Raw genomic sequence first — 27908 nt, forward strand, 5'->3', positions numbered from 1 at the left:
ACATAGATTTTTATTTCTGAAAGTATTATGGTTTTTGTTATGAATTTGACAATCATACAGTGTCATTTTTACATAATTAGATACTTAAATTTCGAAAAAATCTATAATAAAGGGCACTTACAAATGAAAAGTGAAGTACACCAATCAAACAGTGGTGAAATCAAGGAGTCCATAAGGTTCGCTCAAAGCAAGGATATTACGCTATTTTGTGTGAATACTGCGCTAAGCTTTCTGTTATATTAATTATTTCAGATTCAAGTGAATATCGCAAACTGTTCATCGCTATAATGTTTTTTAAAAATGTCTTTTAAACCCAAAAGTGGACTAATACAGATCACAGGGACCCGGTTAGCAGATTAAAATTTTGTAAATCAATGTTTTTAATTTTTTTTTTTATTATTTCCTGTCTATTTGCATTACTTTATTAACGTATTTAACGTTGCCATCACTATTTCTTTGTTTTCTGGCAATATGCAGTTTACTATCCATATCCGTATACTGAAAAATACGGACAAATTTGGCAACGTTAAATACGTTAATAAAGTAATGCAAATAGACAGGAAATAATAAAAAATAAATTAAAAACATTGATTTACAAAATTTTAATCTGCTAACCGAGTCTCTGTGATACAGATTACCCACTTGTAGGCTGATATGACCCCCTCTCATTTTATAGGAAGACAATATCAGCATTGCATCGACCCGCTTGTCTATGTTGTATCAGCAATGCAAACTAAGGGTTACCAAAAGAACAATATTATAAGTTATATGGTCTGATACTGACCCCCTACGGATCCATAAGGGATTAGTAAAATCCATAGATGAGGCCAATGCAAACTAAGGTTATCAAAAAAAAAAAAACAATATGTATTGAGATAATAAATTATGATTTGTCATAATGTACACAATGATTTATCGGATTTGTTACATTAAAGTCATATCTGGTACACGTATTTGTTATTTGACTATCATAATATATCATACAAATATTATAAAATGATAATGATCATGGTACAGTGTTCATCTTTTATAAAGACGAGTAACGAACTTTGTGGATTTGTTGTAGTAGACTATTTGGTGATATGTGCATATATATGAAGACCTTGAAATCTGCTTATGACGTTAAAACAAAATTTACAATTTTCATAGGAAGCCAATTCATACCGCAAAGTCAGCTATAAAAGACCCGGACATGACAATGTAAAACAATTCAAACGAGAAAACTAACGGCCGTATTTATGTACAAAAAATGAAGCATTTGTAAACACCACAGTAATTGACATACTGCAAAAACTATTCAAGAAACAGAACAGTCATAATCAAATAACCAATATAATTATAATCAAAATCTTTGTAATACATTACTTTGCTCTTCATAGACCCTTTAATTGGAATAAAAATATCTTATCTTATCTTATCCTAACCCAACCATGATCGCTAATCCATTAAATGAGGTCGAGGTCAGGTGTATTCTGAAGGACATGAAGACGTTGCAAGGAAGCAACATATCAGATAAAGTTATTCTATTAAATTTTACTCATGATAACTTAACGTGACAAATAAACACACGTTTTTTATCAAGCAGTAGTTGATCTATGAAAATTGGACCAAGGACAATGAGCATTGTTATAACAGACGGAACTTTTGTAACATAAGATACATAGTCAGCATGCATGTCTTCGGAAATATTAAGCTTTTTACAAATAGTTTTCACCACTCGATAGTAGTCCTTCAGTTGCGTCTTTCTTTGCAGGCGAGAAGAAAAAACAAACTTTTTCCATATATATTGACCATAAAATGATAATAAAGAAAAAATAAACAGTTTCTCATACTTTAGTCGATTAATACATGTAGCTGGTCCGAACACACTTTTATCGTCCTTTGATATCCATTTGCCATGGAACTTTATTAGCAGTCTTGTTAATTATTAAGCTTTGGTCATACCAAGTTTTATTAAGATTGGTCAACTTTTTCTATCCTGTTAGGTCCGAGTACACAGTTATCGTCCTTTGATTTTCGTTGGCACACGAATATAGTCCTTAGTATTTCTTGCCAATATGTGGTTATACCCCTTCCAAATTTATGTCTCCATGGTTCATGTCTAAAATAGCAAGTAGAGGGGCCGGGAGGGGTGAAATGAAAATGTAAAAAATTTGGGTCATGAATTTTAAAGTAAAATAGTGATTTGGTCCAGCTGAAAAAGGTTAAAAATCAGTACTTTGGAAGCTTTCAAAAGATTTCAAGACACCCTTAACATAAAATTGTCCATATTTTGAGTTAGAGCCATAGCAGTTTTCTATAATTTTGATATTATTTGTCCCAAAAGGAGTACAACGCACTGTAAAAATATTATTGAGAAAGCGCTGATGGGATTTTTAAATTTTCATATATTATCTAAAAGAAATGCACTACGAAATAACTGTGTACTCGGACCAGCTACTACATGTGACCTTCGCCGTTGACACAAAACCGATAAGTTTTTTTTTTAGTAAACTCATCTTTCTTCAATGAGATGTTTTCAAACAAATTATTGTAAAGATGATTTTATTCCTCAATCAGATTTTGTCTTGTTATCGAAATGTAGACACATTCGTCCATGGTTTTATAAGCCGAGTTCAAACATCAAGCACTTTGGATTGAAAAACCGAAATAAACAAAAAGACTATATAATCTTGAATAAAGAACAGTTCCCATAATACCCTGAAACCAGCAATGAGTCCCTCTCATTGTCACATATGATTTTATATGGAGTTTCAATGCCATCTGCAGAACTTAGAAAATTTACTGCCGTCTCTCCATCAGGTGATATCGCTACAATGCAATGTCTATTTTCTGATGCTACGTACACGATGCCATTTTTGTCAACAGCAACACCATTAGGGCCGTCGAGAACAGTTTTGTCTTTATACTCCCAGATTTTTTGGCCTTTAACATTGAAGCAAAACACTGAATTAGTATCATAGTCTGTAAAATATACCAACTCGCCACTTGTTGTTACATACCCCATCAACTTATCGAATTTCGCAATGGTAGTCAAATGACTATCTTTTAGTGTTACAACTCCAAGATGCACTTCGTTGCAATAATATACCATCCCATTATCATATGCTACACCAAAGCAAACTTTGTTTGTTTCGATTTTGTTTTTGATCCATTTTGACCTTAAGTCAAAGATATAAATTTCTGAAGAGTCCCATGCTGTGAATGCAACTGTCTTGTCATCAATACAGGCTACATCAAATGGCATAAGTTCTGAAAGTGGTATCTCGCAATCCAAAGAACCATCTTTGTTCAAAATCACCAGTCGCCTGTGATTTTCACAATCAGTAAAGATGGTTTTCCCATTTGGAAAAATAGCAGAACCATTGATGTTATACTAATTACTTTTTCCTTTCGGAATCTGAAATTCTCGTATTAATTTTGAACGGATTTTGTCGACTGATTTGGGACATAAGCTGCTCACAGTGTGGGAACGGAACTGTACGATTTTCTAATAATTTGGTCATTCGGGAGACTGTCAAGCGGGGCTCCGACATTCGAAAAATAACAACATTGTCAAGAATTAGTCCGATCGGTAATGCGCATGCGTCACTAGCCATAGATTTTATCTTTGAATTCGGTATATAGAAGTCAACGTGAAATATATTTCAATTGACGATTGAAACATTTTCTTATAAAATATTGGTTTGACCTTGTTTCCATTATGTTCTTCAATATTTTAGCAAACAGGTAGTATTTTTATTTATTTTTTCGGATTTTTCTTTCTTGATACCAATTTAACTTTAGTAACAGTCATTGATAACTAATAAGGGCATATCTTTAAAAAATATTTTAAAATACTACATCAAAGAACATTTATTTGACCTTGTTATCATTTAAAAGTAGAAAGATTGCAGAATCTTTTGATATAAGTTTCAACATTTAAAAACATATTACTCTTGATGCCATCTTCATGCAAACATGAACATTTTACCAATATTCAATGAAGAACTTCACGATTAGTGTAAAATGATACACACGAGAACTAAGATGTCATGCAGCTCTGTATATATATATCATTATCACAAAATAGATTTGTCGTATTTAACTTTAGTAATTTCTTAATGTTTTAACTGGTATATTTTTATGAATTTTATTGTACACGTTATCTGCGTTACAGCTTTAAAAATCATATACACATAGATATAGGAAGATGTGGTGTGAGTGCCAATGAGACAACTCTCCATACAAATAACAATTTAAAAAGTAAACCATTATAGGTTAAAGTACGGCCTTCAACACGGAGCCTTGGCTCACACCGAACAACAAGCTATAAAGGGCCCCAAAATTACTAGTGTAAAACCATTCAAACGGGAAAACCAACGGTCTAATCTATATAAAACGCACAGATATGATAAAAAGGTGATTTAAAAAGTAAAATGATTAAAAATGATAAAAAAAGTATGGTGCACTGTAATATTCAAATTTAAAAAATCAAAACACATTAAAATACATGGTAGTCAATGTGTTTAAAATTTATTTACATAAACATTTTATTTGTATTAGCAGCTTACTATGATTTGTCTTATTCAAAATTAGGCAATTATAGTATAATATCTATGATAAGATCACATATAAAACCAATAAAGTTAAGATTGGTTAAATAAAAAGATGCAAAAGAGAGCTGAAGGTACATGAACAAGACGGTAGATGGTCGACTCTGGTATAAGGTTGTCTCATTGGCAATCATACATCATCTTATATTTATATACAGTCGAGAGATTCAGTGTACGAAACAATGAAAATAATCACATATAACATGAATGATTATATATTTTCTCAAAAATTGTTTGATATAATGGCTAAACAGTACTGTAAATTGATATAATAATAACGTAGAGCTTCTCTGTACCGGTTATACAATATATAACGTTCATTACAAAAATATATAGTTGGATGAAAAGAAATACAGCATTTCTCTTCACAAAAGAAGAATGACCAGTGTCATTACCTTTCTTTAAAATTAAAAAAAGACGATAGTACGTGTGTCATTTATTACTTTGTAGATGTTTAAGAGATCACTTTTGGGTGGTGCTTTAGATGATATGGTTGACCAGTTTAGAATACCGTTGATCTGAACATGGAAGCAAAATTTCAATATTACTTCCATGATCTGTTCATAGTATGCAGTATTTGCATTGTCTACTTGTAATTTGTAAAGTAAGATTTTTGATAACCTCCCGCGGAGTACATGAATGATAAGGAGATAAACAACTGGTAGTTGATCGATACAATGTTGATACTTTTTGCTAGAAATTTTTTTCAAAGCACCGCATCTAACATTTATTCAATGATTTAATGTGAGTTTGGTTTATTTCGTTCTCTATATACTTTGCATAATTAAGACTGCTTGGTGTCGAACATAGCGAGTTTATTTCATTAGGAGTTGTTTATTATGCCAATATTTTTATAAAGAAAATTTCAGATAACAATTCTCATTAATTGGTGCTTTTGACAAAGACCCCTGCCCCCTTTTTTCTCAATGGAAACAGTTTGTACTTGAATTTTACTCCATATGTTAACTAATTTACGCCTTATTTGCCATGCATGGCGTTGTCAGAGTTTTAAAGATTTTTTTCGACTTGTGAGTCATCAGTGTCCCCTTGGTGTATGCAGCCTCTTTTTTGAAAGACAGACCCAACGGACTTCGACATCAAAAATAAGAAAATTAAATATAATTTATCATTTTATATCAATCAACGAAGAATCAGGGCTATTCTTATGACCAACACTAAGCTTCTTTATATGTCATGATCTATAGAAGTAGTTGAAAACGTATTGTTCCATCTTCTCTTGTATCCCACAACCCCTTTGAGTAGATTTTGCGTACTAGTATTCACAACTTGAGTTCATAGGCTTACGCGTTATTAAAATTGGAAAATTGTATTGCACTTTTATGGTTATAGGACTTGAAAAACTCGGTTTGCGTTCTAGTCAGAAAAAACGAAAATATAGCCTACCGTCCTTTGGTTCCTTAGTTAACATATAGTATTGGATTGGGTAAAAAAATTGTCACAGAGAAAAACACTTATTTCCTTAAATGCAACTTATGTTTATGTGCGAATAATATGACCGAATAATAAGACTGAGTATTGCCATCTAGACGTTGTTTGGTTATTTCTGTCTTTGGGTTGCTGTCTTATTGTCGGTTAACATCATCTTTTATCATAACTCAAAACAAATTTGTGTTATGCTTGTGACGTGACTACTTTGATGAATGTTGCTCGCGTAGACGATTGCCGATTCATTGAATGACCAAAAGAATGGACAGCTAATAACTATTTAACTGGCAAACTTATATATCAAAGATTTAAATTGCGAAAAGAAGAAAAAAAGGTCCAAAACCGACCAACAAATTTTACAAGCGAAGTGGTATTAACAAACACACATATATGTAAACACATCTCCATCATTCCTCGAAAAAAAGAATGATAATAAAAAATCTAATTAAAAAAAAAAAAATATATATAAAATTTAAAACAAAAGACACGTTGTAAATTTTATCAAAACTTAAATAAAATAGATGCGTTCATAAGAACGGGTTTTACGAACAGATTTAGAAAACTATATATCCAAAACGTTAACAGAGTCGGTTCTTGATAGATTATCAATTTCCATGATATAATCAGAAAATTTGTTGTGTACGTTTATAACATGAATTTAAGATACAAATTGGAGATAAGCGACAAAAAGTACAAGGTGCTAATTGCCAGACCTCGATATTTAACCACACACGCTGGGTGGGATTGATAACAATATATGCTAGAGTTATCAGTCCTTGAAATCTTGACAAGATTGGACTACCTCCCTTAAACCGGACTAATTCTTGGCAATGAGTTGCTTGATTAAAACTTTGATGACCTCTTATGTTACTATATTACGTTTCTGCTTCAAGTTTTGGTAGCTTAAACATTCTTTATGTAAATATGAACCAATAAAATAATAAGAAATACATATGCATCCAAACGTTTTCCTTAGAATGGTGGAGCTCCGTGTAAAACGATCAAAATTGTCACACAACAGCGATCAAAAATGTCAAATAAACATCGAAAAGTCAATGGTTGCTACACGAATTTTCACATGTACCTTCTCTGATATATAGTCTTACCTGTCTGAAAGTTTCAAAGCCATTGTTCCAGTAGAAATCCAAATATATTCATTTTCTCCATGTCGGATATTTTTATTGACTGTACAATCGCTTGCAAGTTTACTGTACAATCGCTCGGAGCCTACCTGTACAATCACTTGGAGCTTTCCTGTAGAATCGCTTGGCCAAATTTATTAAATCATGCATATGCATTGCATTGGTTGTTCCTTGTCTTTCCTATTATATTTATCTCTGGTATTTGAAATGAAAAAAATTACAAAACCAGTCATTTTGACAATTAAGATTTTATCAAGGAATTGTGAATATATCAGAAACAAAAACAAAATTTGTACAATAAGTATAAAATAGAAGATGTGGTATGATAGCCAAAGAGACAACTTTCCACACGATACCAAAATGACACAGAAATTAACAACTATAGGTCACCGTTCGGCCGTCAACAATGAGCAAAGCTATAAAAGGCCCCGAAATTACAATGTATAACGAGAAAACTAAGGGCCTAATTTGTTTACAAAAAATGAACAAAAAAGAAATATGTGACACATAAACTAACAACCACTGAATAATAATACAAGACAAAATGAAAAGGACAGTACAAGATATGTTAAGAAATCACTAATCTAAAATAAAAATGAAAATAATCCTCGTACAAAATAAACATTTATATATACCGAAAAGGTGACTAGATGCTTTGGAAGGGTAATTAGCATATTTTGAATTGTACTTAAGATAAAAAATTGAACGACGTTTTTGTCTATAATTGTCTATCCTGTTACTGTAACCATAGTAACAGGATAGACATAACAGGATAGACAAATTTCTTCGTTTTTGATTGCTGTTGTGAAATAACTACTCCCTTTGGTGAAGTGATTATGGTTTTCTATTGTGAATTTGGTTTCCAACACGTCATTGCACTTTTTACAACCATACTGTTAGTGTAATTAATCAAAATGGTTGGTAACGGCATAGACATGAAAAAAAGTACGCTCTATTTTTTTCACTAAATGTCTTGAAATTTCTTTTCTCTACACTGTCGTTCAAGAAACGAGGCGTTTTAAATGTTACGATTACTTTGCATTTTTGAAATCAACACTGACTGATTCAATATTCATAGGGAGAAAAATTAAACGACTGATTTAAGTAGCGGTAACAGGATAGACATGAACCTCCTGTACGCTGATTGAATTTAGTTTGAAGATAATCTGTTACATACAATGATAAAGAAGCTACGATTTTTCGTTAGAATTATAATTAACGTTCTTAAAAAGTTCCTTTTGCAGATATCAAGGCGATCAGAAAATCGGAAAAAAATCATTTGAAATGTGTTTTTCTGACAATGTACGCACACACATACCCCCCAAAATCGGACTTAAATTCAGTTTAATCTTATCAAAATAGATGTAAGGTGTGTTTATTATTAATGTTCTGAATCAAAAATCCGACAAGCTTTCATTTAAACCATTACAACTGAAATTTCCATTAGAATTTAGCATGGGTGTACTGAAAATTCGACATTTTTTTAAAATGACCCATGTATTATTGAAAACATAAACTGATCATAAATGCGACAGAAGAGATAATAGTAAGCATTATCTACTTGAGAGAAATAATTAGTCATATGCCACTATATAGAAACTATTACAGCAAAATGCGATGAGTGTGTAGGTAAAGGTAATACCTTTGTCTAGCTTGCTTGCTAGCTGGACCGTGAAGTCATCATAAGGTAAAGTTGATTACCCTCCTTTCTGAGTAGTATTGTTGGCCAAACGATGAATAGAAAACTCCAAGTGATTGTACAGGAAGGCTCCGAGCGATTGTACAGTAAACTTTCAAGCGATTGTACAGTGACTGTCAATAAAAATATCCGACATGGAGAAAATGAATATATTTGGATTTCTACTGGGACAATGGCTTTGAAACTTTCAGACAGGTAAGACTATATATCAGAGAAGGTACATGTGAAAATTCGTGTAGCAACCATTGATTTTTCGATGTTTATTTGACATTTTTGATCGCTGTTGTGTGACAATTTTGATCGTTTTACACGGAGCTCCACCATTCTAAGGAAAACGTTTGGATGCATATGTATTTCTTATTATTTTATTAGTTTATATTTACATAAAGAATGTTTAAGCTACCAAAACTTGAAGCAGAAACGTAATATAGTAACATAAGAGGTCATCAAAGTTTTCATCAAGCAACTTGTTATTTTTCGAATGTCGGAGCCCCGCTTGACAGTCTCCCGAATGACCAAATTATTAAAAAATCGTACAGTTCCGTTCCCACACTGTGCTGCTGGATATTATCTGAGCTTGTCTGTTCTTTTCTAATTTGATTTCAACTGATCGTGGACTAGATTCAACTGATGCTGATCCAAATGACACGAGGTTTGTCAGTAAGCCCTCAATCCCTTCATTATAAGTACATTTCAAGGAAAGCTGTTTCAAACGTTCATCTTCTGATAATGACTGAACGTAGGTCTCTACAGAGTCGATTTTCTTCTCAAGCGTTTTACTACCTATCAAAATTTGCACGTCGGATGCATGATTCTTAAAATCTAGAATGTTATTTTGTAACATTGTTATCTTTTCTGACTTTTCCCCAAGTTCTTTGAGCAGTTCCTCGATTTTCATCTTCAAATCGCACCCAGTAGCTTTCAATTCTTTACGGATCTCTTGTTCTAATTTATCGAAATGGGAATTTATGTTTTCGCGTAGACGTTTAATGACAGAGTAAATGTCGTTTTTTTGGTGTTCAATATTAGCAAGATTCAGTTGCCTGTCTTTCACTATACTATCGATGTTGCCTTTCAGATCATCTAGCGATTTTTGTAGACTTTCCAACAAACCTTTCGATTTAGAAGTTTTCGCCATTTCCTCAATGGTTAACAACCCTGTACAATCTTTGTGAGTTGTTGAAATGCATAAAAGACAACACGGTTGATCATGACGGGGACAGTACATTTGAAGTGTTTTCTCATGTTCAATGCAGTGGTGGACTATACTTGAAATATCAGTGGGCAATTTCCGGTAGTCCTCTATTTGAATAACACTATGATGTCGACTTGCTTTGGAAATACTATGATGGCTGTTACATTCGGTACACAACGCATCATCACACTCTGGGCACCAGAAATTGGCACATTTCGTAACATGTTGGGCGTCACAAATTATACAGAGAGCATTTGTTGCAGTGTCCATTATTTCTGAAAAAAAAACCAATCTAAAGATTCAAGAATTGGTATGAACAATAATATCTGTCATCAGAACATAAAGTTAATACTGTCATGGCTAGGATGAAAAATGTTGTCCTGCATTTTTCTTTGTTATAATCTCTGTCATGCCTTTTTATTTTTCCATCAATTCGGTCCTGCTTTTTGTGTATTAGTTTATCTTGATTTGTTTTTACGCAAATTGTCATCCGGCTTTTTTTTAATTTTTGCAAAGTTTCTCAGCTTGCCTTTTTTTTTTTTAACTCAAAACTCCTTTCCTGCCTTTTTTCAAATTTCATCCTACACCCCCCCCCCCCCCCCCCCCACCACTAAATATCAAATGGTAACTCCCTAATACGGGACTGGCCCGAGCTTTATATTAACAGACTTGAAAAGTAAGTGCATCCTACTCTTCCAGACGAGGCATGTACAAGGAAAAATACAAAGGTTGTTTTTTTAACCATCAACTTCACCTCGGAGAAAAGGAGACTGTACTTATGCCAAAATCAATCATATAAAGGTTATATAAGGACTAAATTGCTATATAAAACTCAATTATACTATCTTGATGTACACAGTCACCTCTATTGCAACCTAAGGAATTTTTTCTTTGAAAGTTATCCTATATCAAATGCATTCAAATGAAATCTAAGCTATAGAACAATATGCCTTAGTTTGTTGTCAGTATCATCGTTTTATATATGCAAGATAATTTTCAAGTTTCAAAGTCCATAATATAAAATAAGAAGATGATGTTTAATTGACAATGAAGCAACTATTAACCAGAGTCAAAATGACGACGTGGATTTAAGCAACTATACATTGTAGGTCGCCATACGACCTTCAACAATAAGCAAAACATATCCCGCTTATTCAGCTTAAAGGACCCAACATGACAAACAAATAAGTAAATTTATATGAGATTGGTGCAAATCATGTTTGAAAATTCCGCTTTACACATATTTGCAGGGACTATTTTGTTTTGAATATGTTCTGCTTTCCAGTATGTTATTTTATGACCGAGTCCAATGTTGGTGATACATCGTACAAAAACTATCTAAATCATTTTGCAAAGAATTAAGCATTCCAATACAACACAATATGTTTTATTCAAGGGAGCTGCCATCATATTTTTATAGGGAGGCTAGAATGAAAATTTAAAAAAAAGGCAGGACAGGAATTTTGAGTAAAAACCAAATGCAGGATGAGCAACTTTGCAAAAAAAACCACCAAAAAAACAGGATGACAATTTATGTAAAAAAAGTCGGGATGTGAAAATTAAAAGGCAAGATAGAATTTCCAATTAAAAAAATGCAGGGCCATTTTTTTTTTTATCAAAGCCTTACCCTAAAAATAAAAAAGTAGCTCCCTAAAACACTCTATCACATTCACATGTGACACAAAGGGTAAGTATATACAAAATACAATCATAGAAAAAAAATAATACAACTTTAAAATGGAATATTATTAAATATCAAGAGAACTAACTGTGAAAAGTAAAAAAATCGTACAAATCGAAAGAATAGTAATACGATGATCAAATTCAATTCAAAAATCAAATGTAAATGTTCAAATCTCGTAACAGCATTTTGAACAAAAAAGAAAACGCGTTTTCATTAGGAATGCCTATCAGCTTCTTGATGTACAACAGTGTTTCAAATTGGTTAAGGATTCAATTTGTTGAAACGTTGAATCTGTTACTGTGAATGTCAATTAAAAAAAAAGAATGGAACAAAACTGAGCGTAGAAAATGTTTTACCTTTTAGTTGAACGTCGTCGCTGAACATATATTTGGTTTTAGTGTTCCGAAATATGTCCGTAGGATATAATCTTTTTATCTGGTGAACTTTAATCTATATCAGTAGTAAGTATGTTATTGATATCTATAAACAGATAAACAATTAATTTGGTTGTTTTCAGAAAGAACACTTCCCGTAAAATTATATTTATTAATAAAATGTGGGAATTAAGATAATAGTTTCATATTTAGGAATCTATTTGCTGTAGTCAAATTAATGGCTATTAATCAGATATATATTCATAATTAAATATTTGCTATTTATTTTTGACGTTTTTGTCTATTTCATGTTGTCAATTTAATTAAAATAAAGTTATCTGATTTCGTTATATCATTTGCTAATCTCACTGACAATTACAAAGTTATATATACTTAACCTATCAACACCAACACAAGTGAATAAACTAGGATCCTTTATAAAAAAGTCAATGGAACTGAGGACAGGGGACCCTTTAATATTTACCTGAATTTGTGTATATATATTGAGTTACTTAGTTATTGTCTTTATTTGTTTTTGTTGTTGTTATATGTCACAAACTGTATAGTTTATATGGCAATAAAACTTTGAATTGAATTGAATTGAATTGAATTGTTATACTACAGTATATAGTTTTTAAAATAGATTTATTATCTAAATGGCTGGCTATATTTACATGTCATCTTAAGTACTGTACAATGTACATATACTATTGATATTTATTTAAGGGAGCTTCCATTTGATTTTTATGGGAGTGCTAGGATATAAACAGTGTTTTCACTCTCTTTGGTCCTGCTTTTTTTTTAATTAGTTTCCTGATTTTTTTTAACATAAATTGCCATTTTGCTTTTTAAATTTGACAAGTTGCACATCCTGCTTTATTTTTTTAAACTCAGAACTCCTGTCCTGTCATATTTCCAAATTTCATCATACCCCCTCCCCCCTATAAAAATCAAATGATAGCTCCCTTAGGTAGCTGGCTATGGGGTATTGGTGAAACTAAAGCTGAACAGTGAAAGTGAAAGTAGAAAAAATTAGCAGTCAAAATTCTGGATTGCTTTGATAAGTATGTCTTACATTTCTTTTATATGGGTTAATATATAGTATCATAATTTATAAGGCTTATCATATGTGTTTGGCTATTAAACTGAATATTTTGACATTATTTAACATGCTAGCCTTCTTTGCCCTGAGACTACTATAACAACTACATATAATAGTCTTAGATGGGCCTAAGGACAAGATAGACTGCAACATGTGCAAAGAATGCAGCATTACCTAAAATCGTATTCATTATTCACAACTGAATTTATCGCTTCATCATTTCTTGAATATTAATAGCAAACAGCAATGGAAATAAACGAAGAATAACTTTTTACAACGCTTATATATTTTAAGTAAGAAATACTGTTCTTGCGTTTTTGTTGAGATTTGAGTGTGCTAAGCTCTGTATTGATCGGTGGGGATTTTTAAACTGATTTCTTTACTTGTTCTTATGTTGTCTTGTAACACACGTATGCGGCTGGTTGACAGGGCGTACACATACGTTTGAAACCATATCGTTCTTTATGTGCCTTTTAACGTTGTGCACGATGTTCCTTCAACACGACGTTACACTAAAAATGCGGCGTCAAAGAGGGGGTTTTTGACTTTGATTAATTTTTTATTCGTTTTTTTTGTTAAAGGAGTAGGTCCGGTAAGGGCCGATTTTGGCCTCAAATTTCAAGTTCATCTAACGAAAGATTTCGGACACTTTTTAAACACTAAAGTGTCTATTTCAATTGATTCAATAAGTTTTGTGGAAAGATTTTAAGTGATTTAGTCATTAAAAACGCTCCAATTCAAGCTAAAATGAAAAAATCCATTAAATATGCCAAAAAACGTCACTTTTCAGATGGTTTTTGTCAAAAATGAAAGTGGCCGCATCCGTGTTCATCCTCAACCTTTATATATGTTATGTATTATCACCAAATACAACTTATATTTCAATATTATGAATGAACACGAATGCGGCCACTTTCATTTAAGACGGAAACCGTCTAAAATTTAACTAAAATGCTAAAATTGTGAAGATTATATATGTTGTTGGATGATTCTGGTTCTGTTCTTTTTGTGATATCATTTTATCATAAATTACCTCAAGTTGTGGAAATCGATTTAATAATATTTACCTTTTAAGTTATTTCACCTAAAAATGCAGTGCTTACTGTCGCAAGTAATGTAGGAAGGAGAAATTAGACGGAAGTACATGTATACGGTTTCCATACATAATGTGCAAAACTTTTATCATAGGATGTTTAACTTCCATGGTGCATATCATCTGTTATTGTAAAATTTCTGTATCTCAATTGAACCCCAATACAAATTTATCTGACACTCTGCAAGTAAGTCGAAACATTTTTAACCTTGATTAATTTGAATAGAATTGTATTTTCCTTGGCACATAATTTGTCGAAATACACCCCTTCAATTTCTTGAATCTTGGTTTGAGAATTATTTTCCAAGACTTCTAATAAAAGTTGCTTGCTTAAATTGTTTAACTTTGAAATATAGTAATCTACTCCTGAATTGTCTGTAAAAACGGCTAATATAATCCCGGGTTTTATTAATTCAATGAAACGGTTTTCGTCGCTGTTATGGATTTGTTTTTCAATTACCTCAATTTCATGCACAAGTTAATATTGACGAAAAGTTCCGGCTTCGCTAGTACATGTAGTACAGTAATTACTTTCAGTTATAACATGAATAGCAGGACAAATTGCGAAGTAAAACATTCCGTGGACTTGTATTAAGTCTTTTAATATAATTGGTGAATGCACCTTACTGAAGTGACGACTTTAAATGATCTATTTCGTAGTCCTTCCGCAACATAAATTAAAATTCGCATTTTACATTTAGAGGATTGTCTTGGCGTTTCCAATTTGTCTTTGCAAAAGTTGAACGAAGTTCATGTAATGAGATTTAATTTCCCTTTTCAGGATTATTTCAAATAAATCGATAAAAGCTATAAACGATCAATAGAAATTGCAAAATTTAACCAGTGTCGAATCTATGACCCGGCCGGAGTCTTAGACTATACATGTAGCAACATGCACTATTCTTTTTTTTTCGGCAGCCATCAACATCTTTTTCCAAATTTCACCAAACGATTTGTTTTAATTATCATGAACATTTAATTGAAACTTTAGGACATGTAACGTCGGAAATAAGCATTTTTCGACGTTTTTAGGCGTTTGGACAAAATGGCTACCGTTTTGTAATGTGTTGAAAAAAATTATTCCTTAAAGACCCAAATATGTACAGTTAATAAGAAAAGAATTTTGGCATTTTGTACTCTTCGTGTATCTAACTTTTGTTTTGATCAATTATAAATAACTTATTGAAATATCAGTTAAAAAATACGCGTTAACTGCTTTGAAAAATGAAATATCAACTTGGACAAAATGGCTACCGCTTGAAAAACGACTGTGTAGAGAAGATTTTATAAAATCTGCAATATTTGAACTCACGAACAACGAGGCAAATATTTGTACTTTTGGTAGATGTTATTATTGTCTTACTCTTTTTATTCGTTTCCCGCTATATCTTCTTATGAAATTCACTTTCCGTCGTTAAGTTACCGAAAAACGTCGTTGGACATTTTTCTTATTCCAGCTTAATATGCGGCCACCGAGTCAAATGAATTTTGGCAAAATAACGGCTTTAACGCCACAAAGAACCGACACATGCCGTTGTTCCTGCCAAGTTTCCGGAAGATCAGAGAATAAGAAATATGATCACTATACATAAGAGTCAAAACAGTTTTTCATAAATGTAACGTTGGACATCCGTTTTTTTCACATAGCTTTGTTATTTTAATCCTCAAATATACTAGATATTACTTAGTATATGATCAAGAGCTATAAAACATAATTTAAAACATATATTGAATTTGTTTTAATAGTGGTTCGTGTTTGCTAACATTTTTATTTTGTTTTGCGGAGGAAATTTCGTAGATTGTGTTACAAATCCTAGGGGTTGTAGGAACAGCGTGCGTAACGTTTTTACGAGTCAGGAGCTAATAATTCGCTAAATTGTCTCTGGTTGTTGTCTGCATTATTTGTTCTTCGTTTTTTGTTTTATGCATAATTATGCCGTTGTTATCCTCTTTTGAACTGTTTCATAATATGTTATGCTGGGACCTTCTAATGAATTACTATACAATACTTGGAAGGGTGTCCTCGTGATTGAAGGTCGTATAGTCCCTATAGAGCCGTGGGGTAGTGGTTAGTGCATCGGACTACTACATTTTGTGTAACACAAAGGTTCCTGGTTCGATTCCCATTTTGGGATGAAAATTTCAGGGACTGAATTTTCGGCTTTCCCTTGACACCATTTGCGAATATGGTCTTGTGGAAACGATGATAGTCCGTCGGAATGGGACGATAAATGGCTGACCCGTGTTAAGAGAGAGACATTATCTCTTGCACGTAAAAGACACCCTTGTAGATTTCGAGAAAGAGTAGGCTAATGCCGCTACAAGGCAGCACTCGCACCCGCAAAGTTAAAAGGGATTAATTTAAGTTGCAAAACTTGTTGCCCAATCCACTATAAATAGATATGTTTAAATTAAATTAGGTGAATTGAATTCTCGTCATTGGGTCGACTCTGATGGAAACACAGAAAGATATGTGCATGTACATACACAGAAAGCTATGTACATGTACATACACAGAAAGCTATGTGCATGTACATACACAGAAAGCTATGTGTATGTACATACACAGAAAGTTATGTGATGGTACATACACAGAAAGCTATGTACATGTACATACACAGAAAGCTATGAGTATGTACACACACAGAAAACTATATGCATGTGCATGTATATACATGTACGCAGAAATGTATGTGCATGTATATAGCAGAAATCTATGTGTATGTATTTACACAGAAAATCATGTGCATGCATTTTCACAGAAAATTATGTGATGTTCAAAGGTACATACACAGACAGCTTTGTGCATGTAAAAAGCTGTGTACATGAATATATATATATATATATACAACTCGTCTAAGCATCAACCCAAAAATGTTAGATCTGTAAATTTGTTTTCGCAAATTTTTTGTTCTTCCCTCACCGGGATTCGAACCCATGCTACTAAGATATCGTTACACCAAATCGCCTGCACTGTAGCCGTCCCGCTAGACCACACGACCACCTGGGCTTCACAAAAATAAAGCTTTTCGGTGGCCGTGTGTTACCTTTCCTCGTCAGTTTTAATCTAGCGTCGTACTACAGTACATGATATATAAGGCATGGAGATGTTATTGTAACAGATCAGCTAAATTATCTACAGTAAAGGATCCTACAAATTAATGTAAGATACAGTCACAGAAAATAATTATATTTATAAGTACGTCTGAGCCAGTGACAACTCTACAACAGATTTATCCACCGGATCACCAGCAGTGATGGTGATACATGGCTGTGTTCATTATATATACAGAAACCTATCTGCATGAATATAAACCTTTTTATGACAGTCTGGATCGTTTTAAATATCACTTGGAATGTACTTATATGCGTAGCTTATAATTTACCAACTCTGAACATATATACTTATCATTGGAATTTCGATGTTTATAGGAACTATAATTACTTATCATTAAAAATGCATTTGACCCATGATAATTCTCTTAATAATTTTCATTCCACTCTAATCATGCTAATCAAAGTGGGTTGTTCCTTCTTTGGTAGCTAAAATCATCTCTTTATACGTAAATATCTATCTCAATCGACACTCATTATCACTTTGTGATTTCTAGATGTACGTCAAGATATGAGGTAGACTTGACTCTTTCCCTGGTGTGATTTGTTTCAAGTTCAATGGGATAGTTGGGTCAACCAAAAATGAAATGATGTAGTAAGAGGACAAAGTCATCGTCTTTATAGTGGAACGTGAAGTTTTAGAATAATGCTAGCTTCTATTCATCCTTCCTAAAACGCATCTACATATAGTCTGTCTTATAGGAATAAAGAAACAAGTCGTTCAGAAAAGATGCACAAAAGAAAGTCAATTATTTGCTGAAAAGCACGTCTCCAATGTGATGTTCAATGTAAACTTAAATCTCACTGGGTGCGTAGTGTTCTGCGTAGAAATGATTGACCCCGTAATTTTTTTTAAATTTTTTACGACTCTTCTCGTTTATATTTCACGAGAATAGGCACTATACGAAACCATGTTTGTCTCTTTTGTAACGCCAGTTTGTATTTCTTAACAAAGCCGACAACTTACGTACATGTATCTATCTTAGTATATATAAGACAAATTAACATGCGCAGTCAGGATGTCGTTTGATGGTGTGGTTCATAATTATGGGTTTCTCATTTCTCTTGTTTGTGTGTAGATAAAATGGTTGGTTTTCCTGTTTGAATCGCATTACAGTAGTCATTTTTGAGTCTTCTATAGCTTTCTTTTCGATGTGAACTAAGGCTCCGTGTTGAAGGCCGTACTTTGACCTGTAATTGACAACTTTTTGCATATTATGACTTGAATGAAAACTTTTTTCAATGGCATTTATAGTACATCTTCTTATTTATATATTATACACACTTGTGATGGATGATAGAACATGCATCACATTTGATTTTTTGCAGCATTTAATACATGATACTTCTTAACTATCAGATGAATCAAAGGATTATAAACTTCAAGGTATATTATTTAACTACCGAATATCCAAAAAATATTATATAAACTGAACAGACTACTATTTGGAACGATCCCTTCAACTGCTTCACATAGTCATAATAACTGTCAAATAACTGGTTTGATTTGGTACATGTAGTCATTGGGTTTATCACTTAAAAACTGGCGTAGTTAAAATCATTTGCAGTTGATAATTTCAATTTATTCAGAATGACAACTGAACTATATATTTTTGTCGTCTTAGATGACATTAAGAAGGATGCCAGCAAATGTAGGAAATCCGGCAGCAGGGTTTGCTAAAAGATAATCTCCCGCGTTTTTATGCTGAACGAAGACGTCATCGCCAGTAGACAGTTGCAACAAGAAAGAGTTAGAACTACACTCATTATATCCAGTGTCACCAGCCAATACTTTTCCAACAACTCGGGCGTTTACAATAAGCTCCAGGACAATGTAATGGTTTGTTGCTGCACATGCTGTTATGGAAAACTGGTACAGGCCACTTACAGGAGCTATAAAGGTTCCATGTACATTAAAGTAGGCGTTACCAATGTTTAGCTTGACGGTGTCGAAAAGGATTATCTGTTTTTGGCTGGTGACGTTTTTGGAGCTCTGCCAAAAAGGCAACTGGTGCGTGTTTGAGTAAAGCTGAGAAAGACAAAAAAATAGGATCTTTTAAATGTTTAGCCCATATTATTTAGCAATTATACTATATGATATAATTTTTAGTATTAAACTTTTTCCGGTCTTAAAATTACCATTAATTATTACTCGAAAATTTCACTTTTTTTATTTAGATCTTATCATATTGACGTACACAATTCGTTTTGGCGGTCTAGACGTTTAAATCTTGAAATCAATTTGTATAAAAAATGACTTACATGTAAGTCAATGCCAAATCTTAAATTTTTATTTCATTACATGTATGTTCCTGATGATCACAATATGCAGACTTTTTTTTGAATTTGAAAAATCTTTACAAGCACCAGCACGGAGTGCTCTGATAATTAGTTATTAAAATTTATTTCATGAAATTCAAAATTCAGACAATTTTTTAGCATAATACGATATTTATGTAATACTATCATAAATTGTCTATGCATATTTCCCTGTATAGATAAAAAAAAAATAATGGCATGATTGTCTCCAAATGACACAGAAATTATCACGTAGTATATGTCACTGTATGGCTTTCAGCAATGATTTACATGTAATTAGTCAGTCATCGCAAATGTTTAAACATATTCAGAAACACGTCCTCACTGAAGGATTAGTTTAAAAGAAATTGATTTGGTTTTTCTGCACATATATTTACATACATCACAGACATTTATAAGCTTATAATAATCTTATAACTAGTAATTTAGAATATAAATGTTCTGTAAAACCAAATGAATTTTGCAAAAATTGTTCATCCGAAACTTTCTTCAAATAGTATATGAAATTTCTCGTAAATTCCGAATGAGATGATTTTGATCATATTGAAAGTTTACATTTTGTACAAGGAAAAGAAATATTTTCATCAAAATTAGAATTAGCGATCATATTAACGCTGAGAAATAAAAAAGCTCACCGTTTTCTTTCTCCAGAGCTTCGACTCTTTGCGTCAGGTTATTGACTTTACTAAGTAAAGAATCAAAATTTTCTTCCATTAAAATTCTTTTTAAAAATGTTCGTTCATTCTCCGGTTCATTTCTGAATACAGAATTAGCAAAGCCGACTGCAAAACATTTATTTGCACAACACACAGCCAGATTACAACTTGAATAAATGCCATGTTACACAAGAGGTTAGCTGTAAGTGATAACGTGTCAAACTATTATACACTACATGTATTTGCACACTTATATATAGTTGATAAGAGTCCAGTTGATTATTCTCGTAATTTAATTTATCTTAAAAAGTCAAAATATTTAGTCATATCGGATTGCCATGTTACAAAAGTTGAAAATTACAGAAAAATATCGCAATGGAAACTTATTTAAACTGTATAAGAGCATGCATATAAAAAAAGAAGATGGCCAATGACACAACTCTCCACAAGAGACCAAAAATACACAGAAATTAACAGCTATAGGTCAACGTACGACCTTCAACAATGAGCAAAGCCCATACCGCATAGTCAGCTATAAATGACCATAAATTGACAATGTAAAACAATTCAAATGCAATGCAGTCGATGATAAATGTAACTGTTAAAAAAATAAGAAAAAAAAATAATGCCTTTTTATGATACCATAAAAGTAATTTTAGTACTTTTAAAATAAGTATATTTTATAATGTTCATATTCCATTCATACGTTTAATGGTTGCAGTTATATATGAACTAAGTGAAGTAGCCGCTTATACGCAGCAGCATACTACTGAACACGTTTTATCATGTCACGATTTGTTATTTTTTCGCTGAAACTAAATTTCAGTTCTTAATAAATAAATAGGCAACCAACGATCTAATGCTTACATATATATCTCATAAAACAAGATGATGACATATGACTGTTTACCGTCTAATTGCAATGCAAGTTAAACGCTTACCCAAGACGAAAAATGTGCTTGTCGAATCCTGCTTTATACTTAACCGACGCCTTTGAGCCGGAATATTAATGTGCTCGTCCCCAAGGCTAAACGTGTCATTCTAGTACCCTCACGCATTATCATCAGAACACTAACTGGCCGACCAATTTTTTACTTTTTTCTGCTTCTGAATTTAAGACGCCATCACTAGACCACCTAGGCGGTTTGTAAACAATAAGCTAAAATAAATTACAATGAGATTGTATCCTCCCTTTGCTAATTAATAATCGTGTTCTGACAACACTGACTGAGACTTGTCACCGAATTTGTTCTTACCATGAACAACATGAAGGTTATCACCACACTCCTAAACAGTGGTGACATCATTCTTCGATTCTACAAACTCCGAAACAGTGTTGTCATCGTGCTTCGATTCTACAAACTCCGAAACAGTTGTGACATCATCCGTCAATTCTACAAACTCAGAAACATTGATGACTTAATGCTTTTTGTACCGGTAACGCTATATGGAGTTTGAGTTGCCACATGTTGACCCAGGTGCTGTGTACCCTCCCAAAGCTCAATTAATCACTTAAAGTCATCCCCTGTATTTATTGGGCGTTTGTTTTACTCAGTCTCGTTAATGATATTCGTTGAAAGATGAAGCAATAAATGGAATATTTTGAAAGTTGGTAATTTCAGCTGCTATAGTACATTTGTGTACTGTTTTCAATTCCTGAAACAGATTAAACGTACTACATGGTAAAATACATTTCAATTTCTTACGGAAGTTCCATATTCTTACAAATGTGTAAAACATATTTTAATTCAATTTATATAAAGCTAAAAGGTATCAAAACGTGTCTAAATCAGAAGTATCTAATCCAAACACAGACATAAACAACTGTTTTATGTTATTGATGGGTTTCTCTCTTTCATTACCGTCAGTTCAATGACATGATGTATAGTGTGTTTCCTTTGTTACAGATGCAGACAGTCTATTTACGGCACCATGGCATTCAGAACTGTCATCTTAAGAATTGTTGCAGCCTGGAAAACATACTTAAAAATATTTGTATTCAAAGATTTATTGTAAATAAGTACGCTATTTTTCAAATTGAAGTCGTACACATGTCCTGACAGCTAACTTTTTGATAAATGCTAAAATGGCAACAACTGTTTCGTTTATCAGACACCCGAGTTCATATGAGTCATTCATATGAATTGTACTGTTTTAACGACATTTTCTTCATGTATTATTCTATGATATATATATATATGTTACAGGCATTTTCTAAATTTAGGCATTTTGTAAAATGCCTGAAAACTTTAGGCATTTTCTATAATGCCTGCAAGATTCAGTCATTATACATAATGACTAAATTTTCTAGGCATTTTACAAAATGCCTGGAAAAATTGAAAGGCATTTTACAAAATGCCTGAAATTATTTTATCGAATAAAATCTTAAGAAAAACAATTGAAAGCTTTGAACACCAGAGATGTTTTATTTATGATAATTACTGAATTAAAAAAGAAGAGCTTTTATAAAAAATAATCCAGAATACATTTTTTTGAATTATTACAAATAAACTCGTCATAGATACCAGGACCAAAATTTTATATTGAATTATTACAAATAAACTCATCATAGATACCAGGACCAAAATTTTATATTTACGCCAGACGCGCGTTTCGTCTACAAAAGACTCATCAGTGACGCTCGAATAAAAAAAAATTTGAAAGACAAATAAAGTACGAAGTTGAAGAACATTGAGGACCAAACATTCCTTAAAGTTTTGCAAAATACAGCTGAGGTAATCTATTCCTGAGGTAGAAAAGCCTTAGTTTTTAAAAAATTCAAAGTTTTGCTAACAGTTAATTTATAATTATGAGCATATCGCATTGATAACTCAAGTCAACACAGTTGACTAAAATTCACACAAGCACAGAACTTGACATTTTTGTTTATTTCTCAAAATGTTTGCACGACAGAACTGTACACAATATTTCACCTGTTTTAGGCAAATACATTGTTTGGCGTAAAATATGATACATTTGGAAAAATCGGGATCATCACACTTTTAATTCTTTCATTACCTGTACTGATATACCACTTAACGTTAGATAACATAAGGTTTTGCAATAAGCACACACGTCACCAATGCATATCTTCTTTTTCATATGTTCCCAAAAAATCAAACTATATTAGCCGCATCTTTTGACCTATAGCTTTAGACGGACTCAAACAGATCTGCAAATGAAGGGTGATCCCTCTTTTTCTTGAAACGCTTCTCCTCTCAATGGACTGTTATTTTTTTTTCTTCGTCGATTTTTAGCTATCCTAGCCAAAGGAGTCAAGTGAGTTATTCTCATCTGGGCGGCTGTCTTCCGTCTTCGTCTGTTAACTTTTACAAGAATGATATCATATGGAACTACTAGGTTAAATTTAACCAAACTTGGCCACAATCATCATTAGAGTATCTTGTATAAAAATAAACAGCAATCCGTCAATTAAAAACAAACTTTTCTCTACTTAAAATGTTTCACTTTACTGTTTTGAAACTACATTTTCTAAACATGTGATTGTAAATGTTGTTCTATTGACAGAATAATTTGTCTGTTTGCCATTTTGACAAAATAATCATAAATTCAATGTTGGTATCATAAATACAGAGGGAGTACATGTACGTACTTATCACGTAGTTTCACTAAAAAGAACATATCATAAGGCATAAAAAAATTTCCGATCTGGTTTTTGGAGAATAACTAAGTTCTACCGAACTATTAGTTATTTTCTTTGCAAGATATTGTGCTTTTGTCAATTTTTGCCATACGCATCTCAATGATATCCTCCTTCTACAAATTGCCTGAAACTGAACAGGCAATTTGTGGAATTTTGCTTCAAAATTTCAGTCATTTTACAATATGACTAGGTATTTTTAGTCATTTTGTATAATGCCTGTCAAGGTTAGGCATTTTCTAAATTGCCTGAAAATTCAGTCATTTTACAAAATGCCTAAATTTAGAAAATGCCTGTTACATATTTAAATATGAAGGTTGATAACTTGTTTCATACAAGATAAAATGGAGTATGCGCCAAAGAGACATAAACCGAAAAAAACCCATCTATCATGGAATATGCCTTGTGGTAAATTGGTCAGTCAATAATAAAGCTTAACTATACTATGAAACTCGGGGCAAAGCTTCTCGAAATTAATTTTTAAGGTTTTGATTTTGCCATTTGATTTGGGACTTTCCGTTTGAAATTTCTTCCCAGTTCGGTATTTTTATTATTTTACTTGAACCGGCCGTTTATTCTTTGCCCAGAAAGACAAATACGAAAAAAAAAAATATTATACGAGACTGAAATCTACAAATCAATTGTGCTCCGAAGGAATTAAATATTCCGCTCCGAGTGCCTGTCGTCCGAATGTATCATATACTCCACTCTGCGTGTCCGTGGTATAAAGGGATTATACATTCCGCTCCGCGTGTCCTTGGTTCAAAGGGATTATATATTCCTCTCTGCGTGCCCGTGATCTGAAGGAATTTTATACGTTCCGCGTGGCCTGGTAGTTAAATCTAGTTAGTTAGTCAATTCCAAATGGAATTTATATGAAAAAAGCAGATGTGAGATATATATAAAATTCTATTTATATATCAATGAGACAGCAATCCAACGAAGCGAACAATCAACTAAAGAAACCTAGCAAAAATGTAAACGATAACAATGTATAATATAATTTGTATGTTTTAATGCGCTTTAATTTTTGTTACAAGAAATTAACAAGAAAATACTCCGTCTTACAAATTCAACAATTTAGGTAAAAGTATCAAACATATGATTATAAGCAGCAAATCATGTCCGATCTTTATAATCGTAAAACGTCATAAAACACACATTGTTTTTTTGTCTGAGAACTATACCCTGTTTTGATATCTCGATCAGGTCTAGTCAGCTCAATTTACTGCTTAATGTTATAAATATGTTCTCTGTTGCATAATACAGTATACACTTTGTACAGACAGTGTATTGCTATTATATATCATACATTAAACTGTATATGGTTAGACGTGTAAGATATAATTTGCAATATTTATGGGAATAGAGTAGAAGTAGTACTCTTCTTGTCTGATTGATTGATTTTGGGAGGTACAAATAAATAAATGTTTGATGCGAAAGTGTTGTCAATTTTTAATCCCTCAATATCGAAAAAAAAGTTGAGGCCTACTACCACCTTAAAGACTTATGTTTAGCTGCTTTTAATAAACAAAATTATATTGGAATGTATGACTAATGTTTGTTTTACGTCCATTGGCAAATATTTCATGTACATGTATTTGTAGGACTGGAACGTGTTTTTTTCTTCAAAATTGGTCAATATGATATGAAGAGAGGGTAATTGGAAGTGAAACCTATAAAGAAAAGGATACGTTGAGTTCAGGCTGAAATGTATTAATATATAGTCCAGAGACTGACGAAAAAGTACAGCCAGGTTGGAAAGAAGTAATGCATTAGATCCACTGTAACTCTAACATTGTTAGGTTGATTTTCTAGACATTATAAATATATCACATGTTACGTATAAAAACTAGACACAGTGATATGAGTTAAACATATTGTGTTACTGTTATTAAACAGACAAATAGTGTATGGGAAACATTTAACAATAAACCGAACAAACAGAATAAGTTGTCTTATTCCAGATCAATTAAGACAGGCAATTGTGGAAAGTTGTGAATCACACAATGTCTGACATCGCCAAACCATTTCTGTGAGCGGGAATGTTTCATATTTTAATAGTTTGTGTGTCTAATTTTCTTTTATTTGCTTGGCATGAGGTCTTAAAAAAATTCCCAAAAATAATTTATAACAAGATATAAAGACTTCCTTGTTGGTTTAGCTTACTGTGTGAATAAAAATTTAATATTTCTATAGCTAACTATCTAAAATAAATCCGGTCAGTGGCCCTGCTGCTACCATACGTCATCGTGGATGGAATCGTAGGTTTAACGGAAATTAAAAGGTTTTGTTATACAAATAGATGATTGCGACAGGAAGAGTGTTTTTAAATAGCTTGAAAGTTCACAAAACGCCTCTGTTTTTACCATAAATAATTTGAAAATTAGCACAAATGGAGCAAGTGTGAATAGATTCAAATTCAAGGTGGATAATTTAACCCTGCACAGATTCGTGTTTTATTTTAATATCTTTAATGATTTATTTCCATTGTCTTTGATATTATTTGTTCCAATCAATGTATACCCTTTGTGTGGTTGTTTTGTTGAATTATTCTTGCATCAGTCATAACTCTGATGATACAGAGCGCTTAAAAATGTCATAACAATGTGTTTGTATATATTAATTAAAAATGTTCTCATACGATAAAATTGAGAATGGAAATGGGGAATGTGTCAAAGAGACAACAACCCGACCATAGAACAGACAACAGCAGACTATGCTTTGAAAGCTTGTTTCACCTGTGATGAAATAACCAAGTTTCCGATATATGTAAATCAATGAAAGACAGTCTGACGAGGTCAGCAATGTTTTTATCGTCCTGTGAAATCCGTTATCCGGACTATAATTCATATCCTATCTATAGATCGAAAGTGAAGTATTGCGGAGAGCGTAAAGAACGGATACGAACTTTGATAGTCTTAATAACAGATTGCACGTAGTACGATAAAAGAAATCTCTGATGTTCAAATTGTTTATTCATACTATGTATAGGAACGGATAACACGTTATCTAGTGGTGTTGCTCTTCTGTAGTGTTATGTAGAAACGCGTTGTAGCTTTATTTTTTTATTGACGATAATGATATTATGACCTTCAAATTAAACCTATAAATGGTTATGAGGGTAAAAAAACACTGAAGGTTGATTTGACGAATGGCAATATTTGTTTTCACATATTTTCTATTTTTTTCAAGGCTATTATAACGACCTTCGAGTTTATATATAAAAGATCTTCATTGTCATAAACCAAAAGTACACTATAATACATGTATTATACTTGGATTAAACGCCATTGAAACGGTGTATAAACTCTACCTATTACAGCCAATAGCATCGATTGTGTAGGTAAAGTTAATTTCTTTGGCTATAATAGCTTGCTTGATACCTGAACCATGAAGTCATTATTATGTTAGGTACACTACTCTCCTTTAAGAATAGACTAGTTCGACACATAACCAATATATCTGTTTGTAGATAAACTCATCATAGATACCAGGACTACATTTAGTATATTATACGCCAGACACGCGTTTCGTCTACAAAAAAAGCATCAGTGACGCTCGAATCCAAAAAAGTTAAAAGGCCAAATAAAGTACGAAGTTGAAGAGCATTGAGGACCAAAATTCCTAAAAGTTTTGCCAAATACAGCTAAGGTAATCTATGCTTGAGGTAGAAAAGCCTTAGTATTTCAAAAAAATCAAAAATTTGTAAACAGTAAAATAGGACTAGGCTACTTCAAAATGAGGGTAATATACCTTATCTAATAATGACTTGACGGTTGAGCTAGCAAGCAAGCTAACCAAAGATATTACCTTTGCTTACACACT

The 27908-nt window shown here is 32.5% G+C and overlaps 2 protein-coding genes across 2 annotated transcripts in view; both read right to left on the minus strand.

The window, feature by feature from the left end:
* The window catches only part of LOC139521861 (uncharacterized), a 48305-nt gene extending 37953 nt beyond the window's left edge, over positions 1-10352 (minus strand). The window contains exon 1 of the mRNA XM_071315523.1: positions 10236-10352. The gene's annotated coding sequence lies outside the window, so the exon portion shown is untranslated. The remainder of the gene's footprint in view (positions 1-10235) is intronic.
* Positions 9109-12196, minus strand: LOC139521862 (tripartite motif-containing protein 12A-like). Its single transcript, XM_071315524.1, has 2 exons — positions 12118-12196; positions 9109-10352 (listed from the first exon to the last, which is right to left on the minus strand). The coding sequence occupies exons 1-2, from the start codon at positions 12143-12145 to the stop codon at positions 9406-9408; spliced, it is 975 nt and encodes a 324-aa protein (XP_071171625.1). The 5' UTR covers positions 12146-12196; the 3' UTR covers positions 9109-9405.
* Positions 12197-27908: the final 15712 nt, after the last annotated feature.

This window comes from Mytilus edulis, chromosome 4 (assembly GCF_963676685.1).
Source record: "Mytilus edulis chromosome 4, xbMytEdul2.2, whole genome shotgun sequence".
Classification (NCBI taxonomy): domain Eukaryota; kingdom Metazoa; phylum Mollusca; class Bivalvia; order Mytilida; family Mytilidae; genus Mytilus; species Mytilus edulis.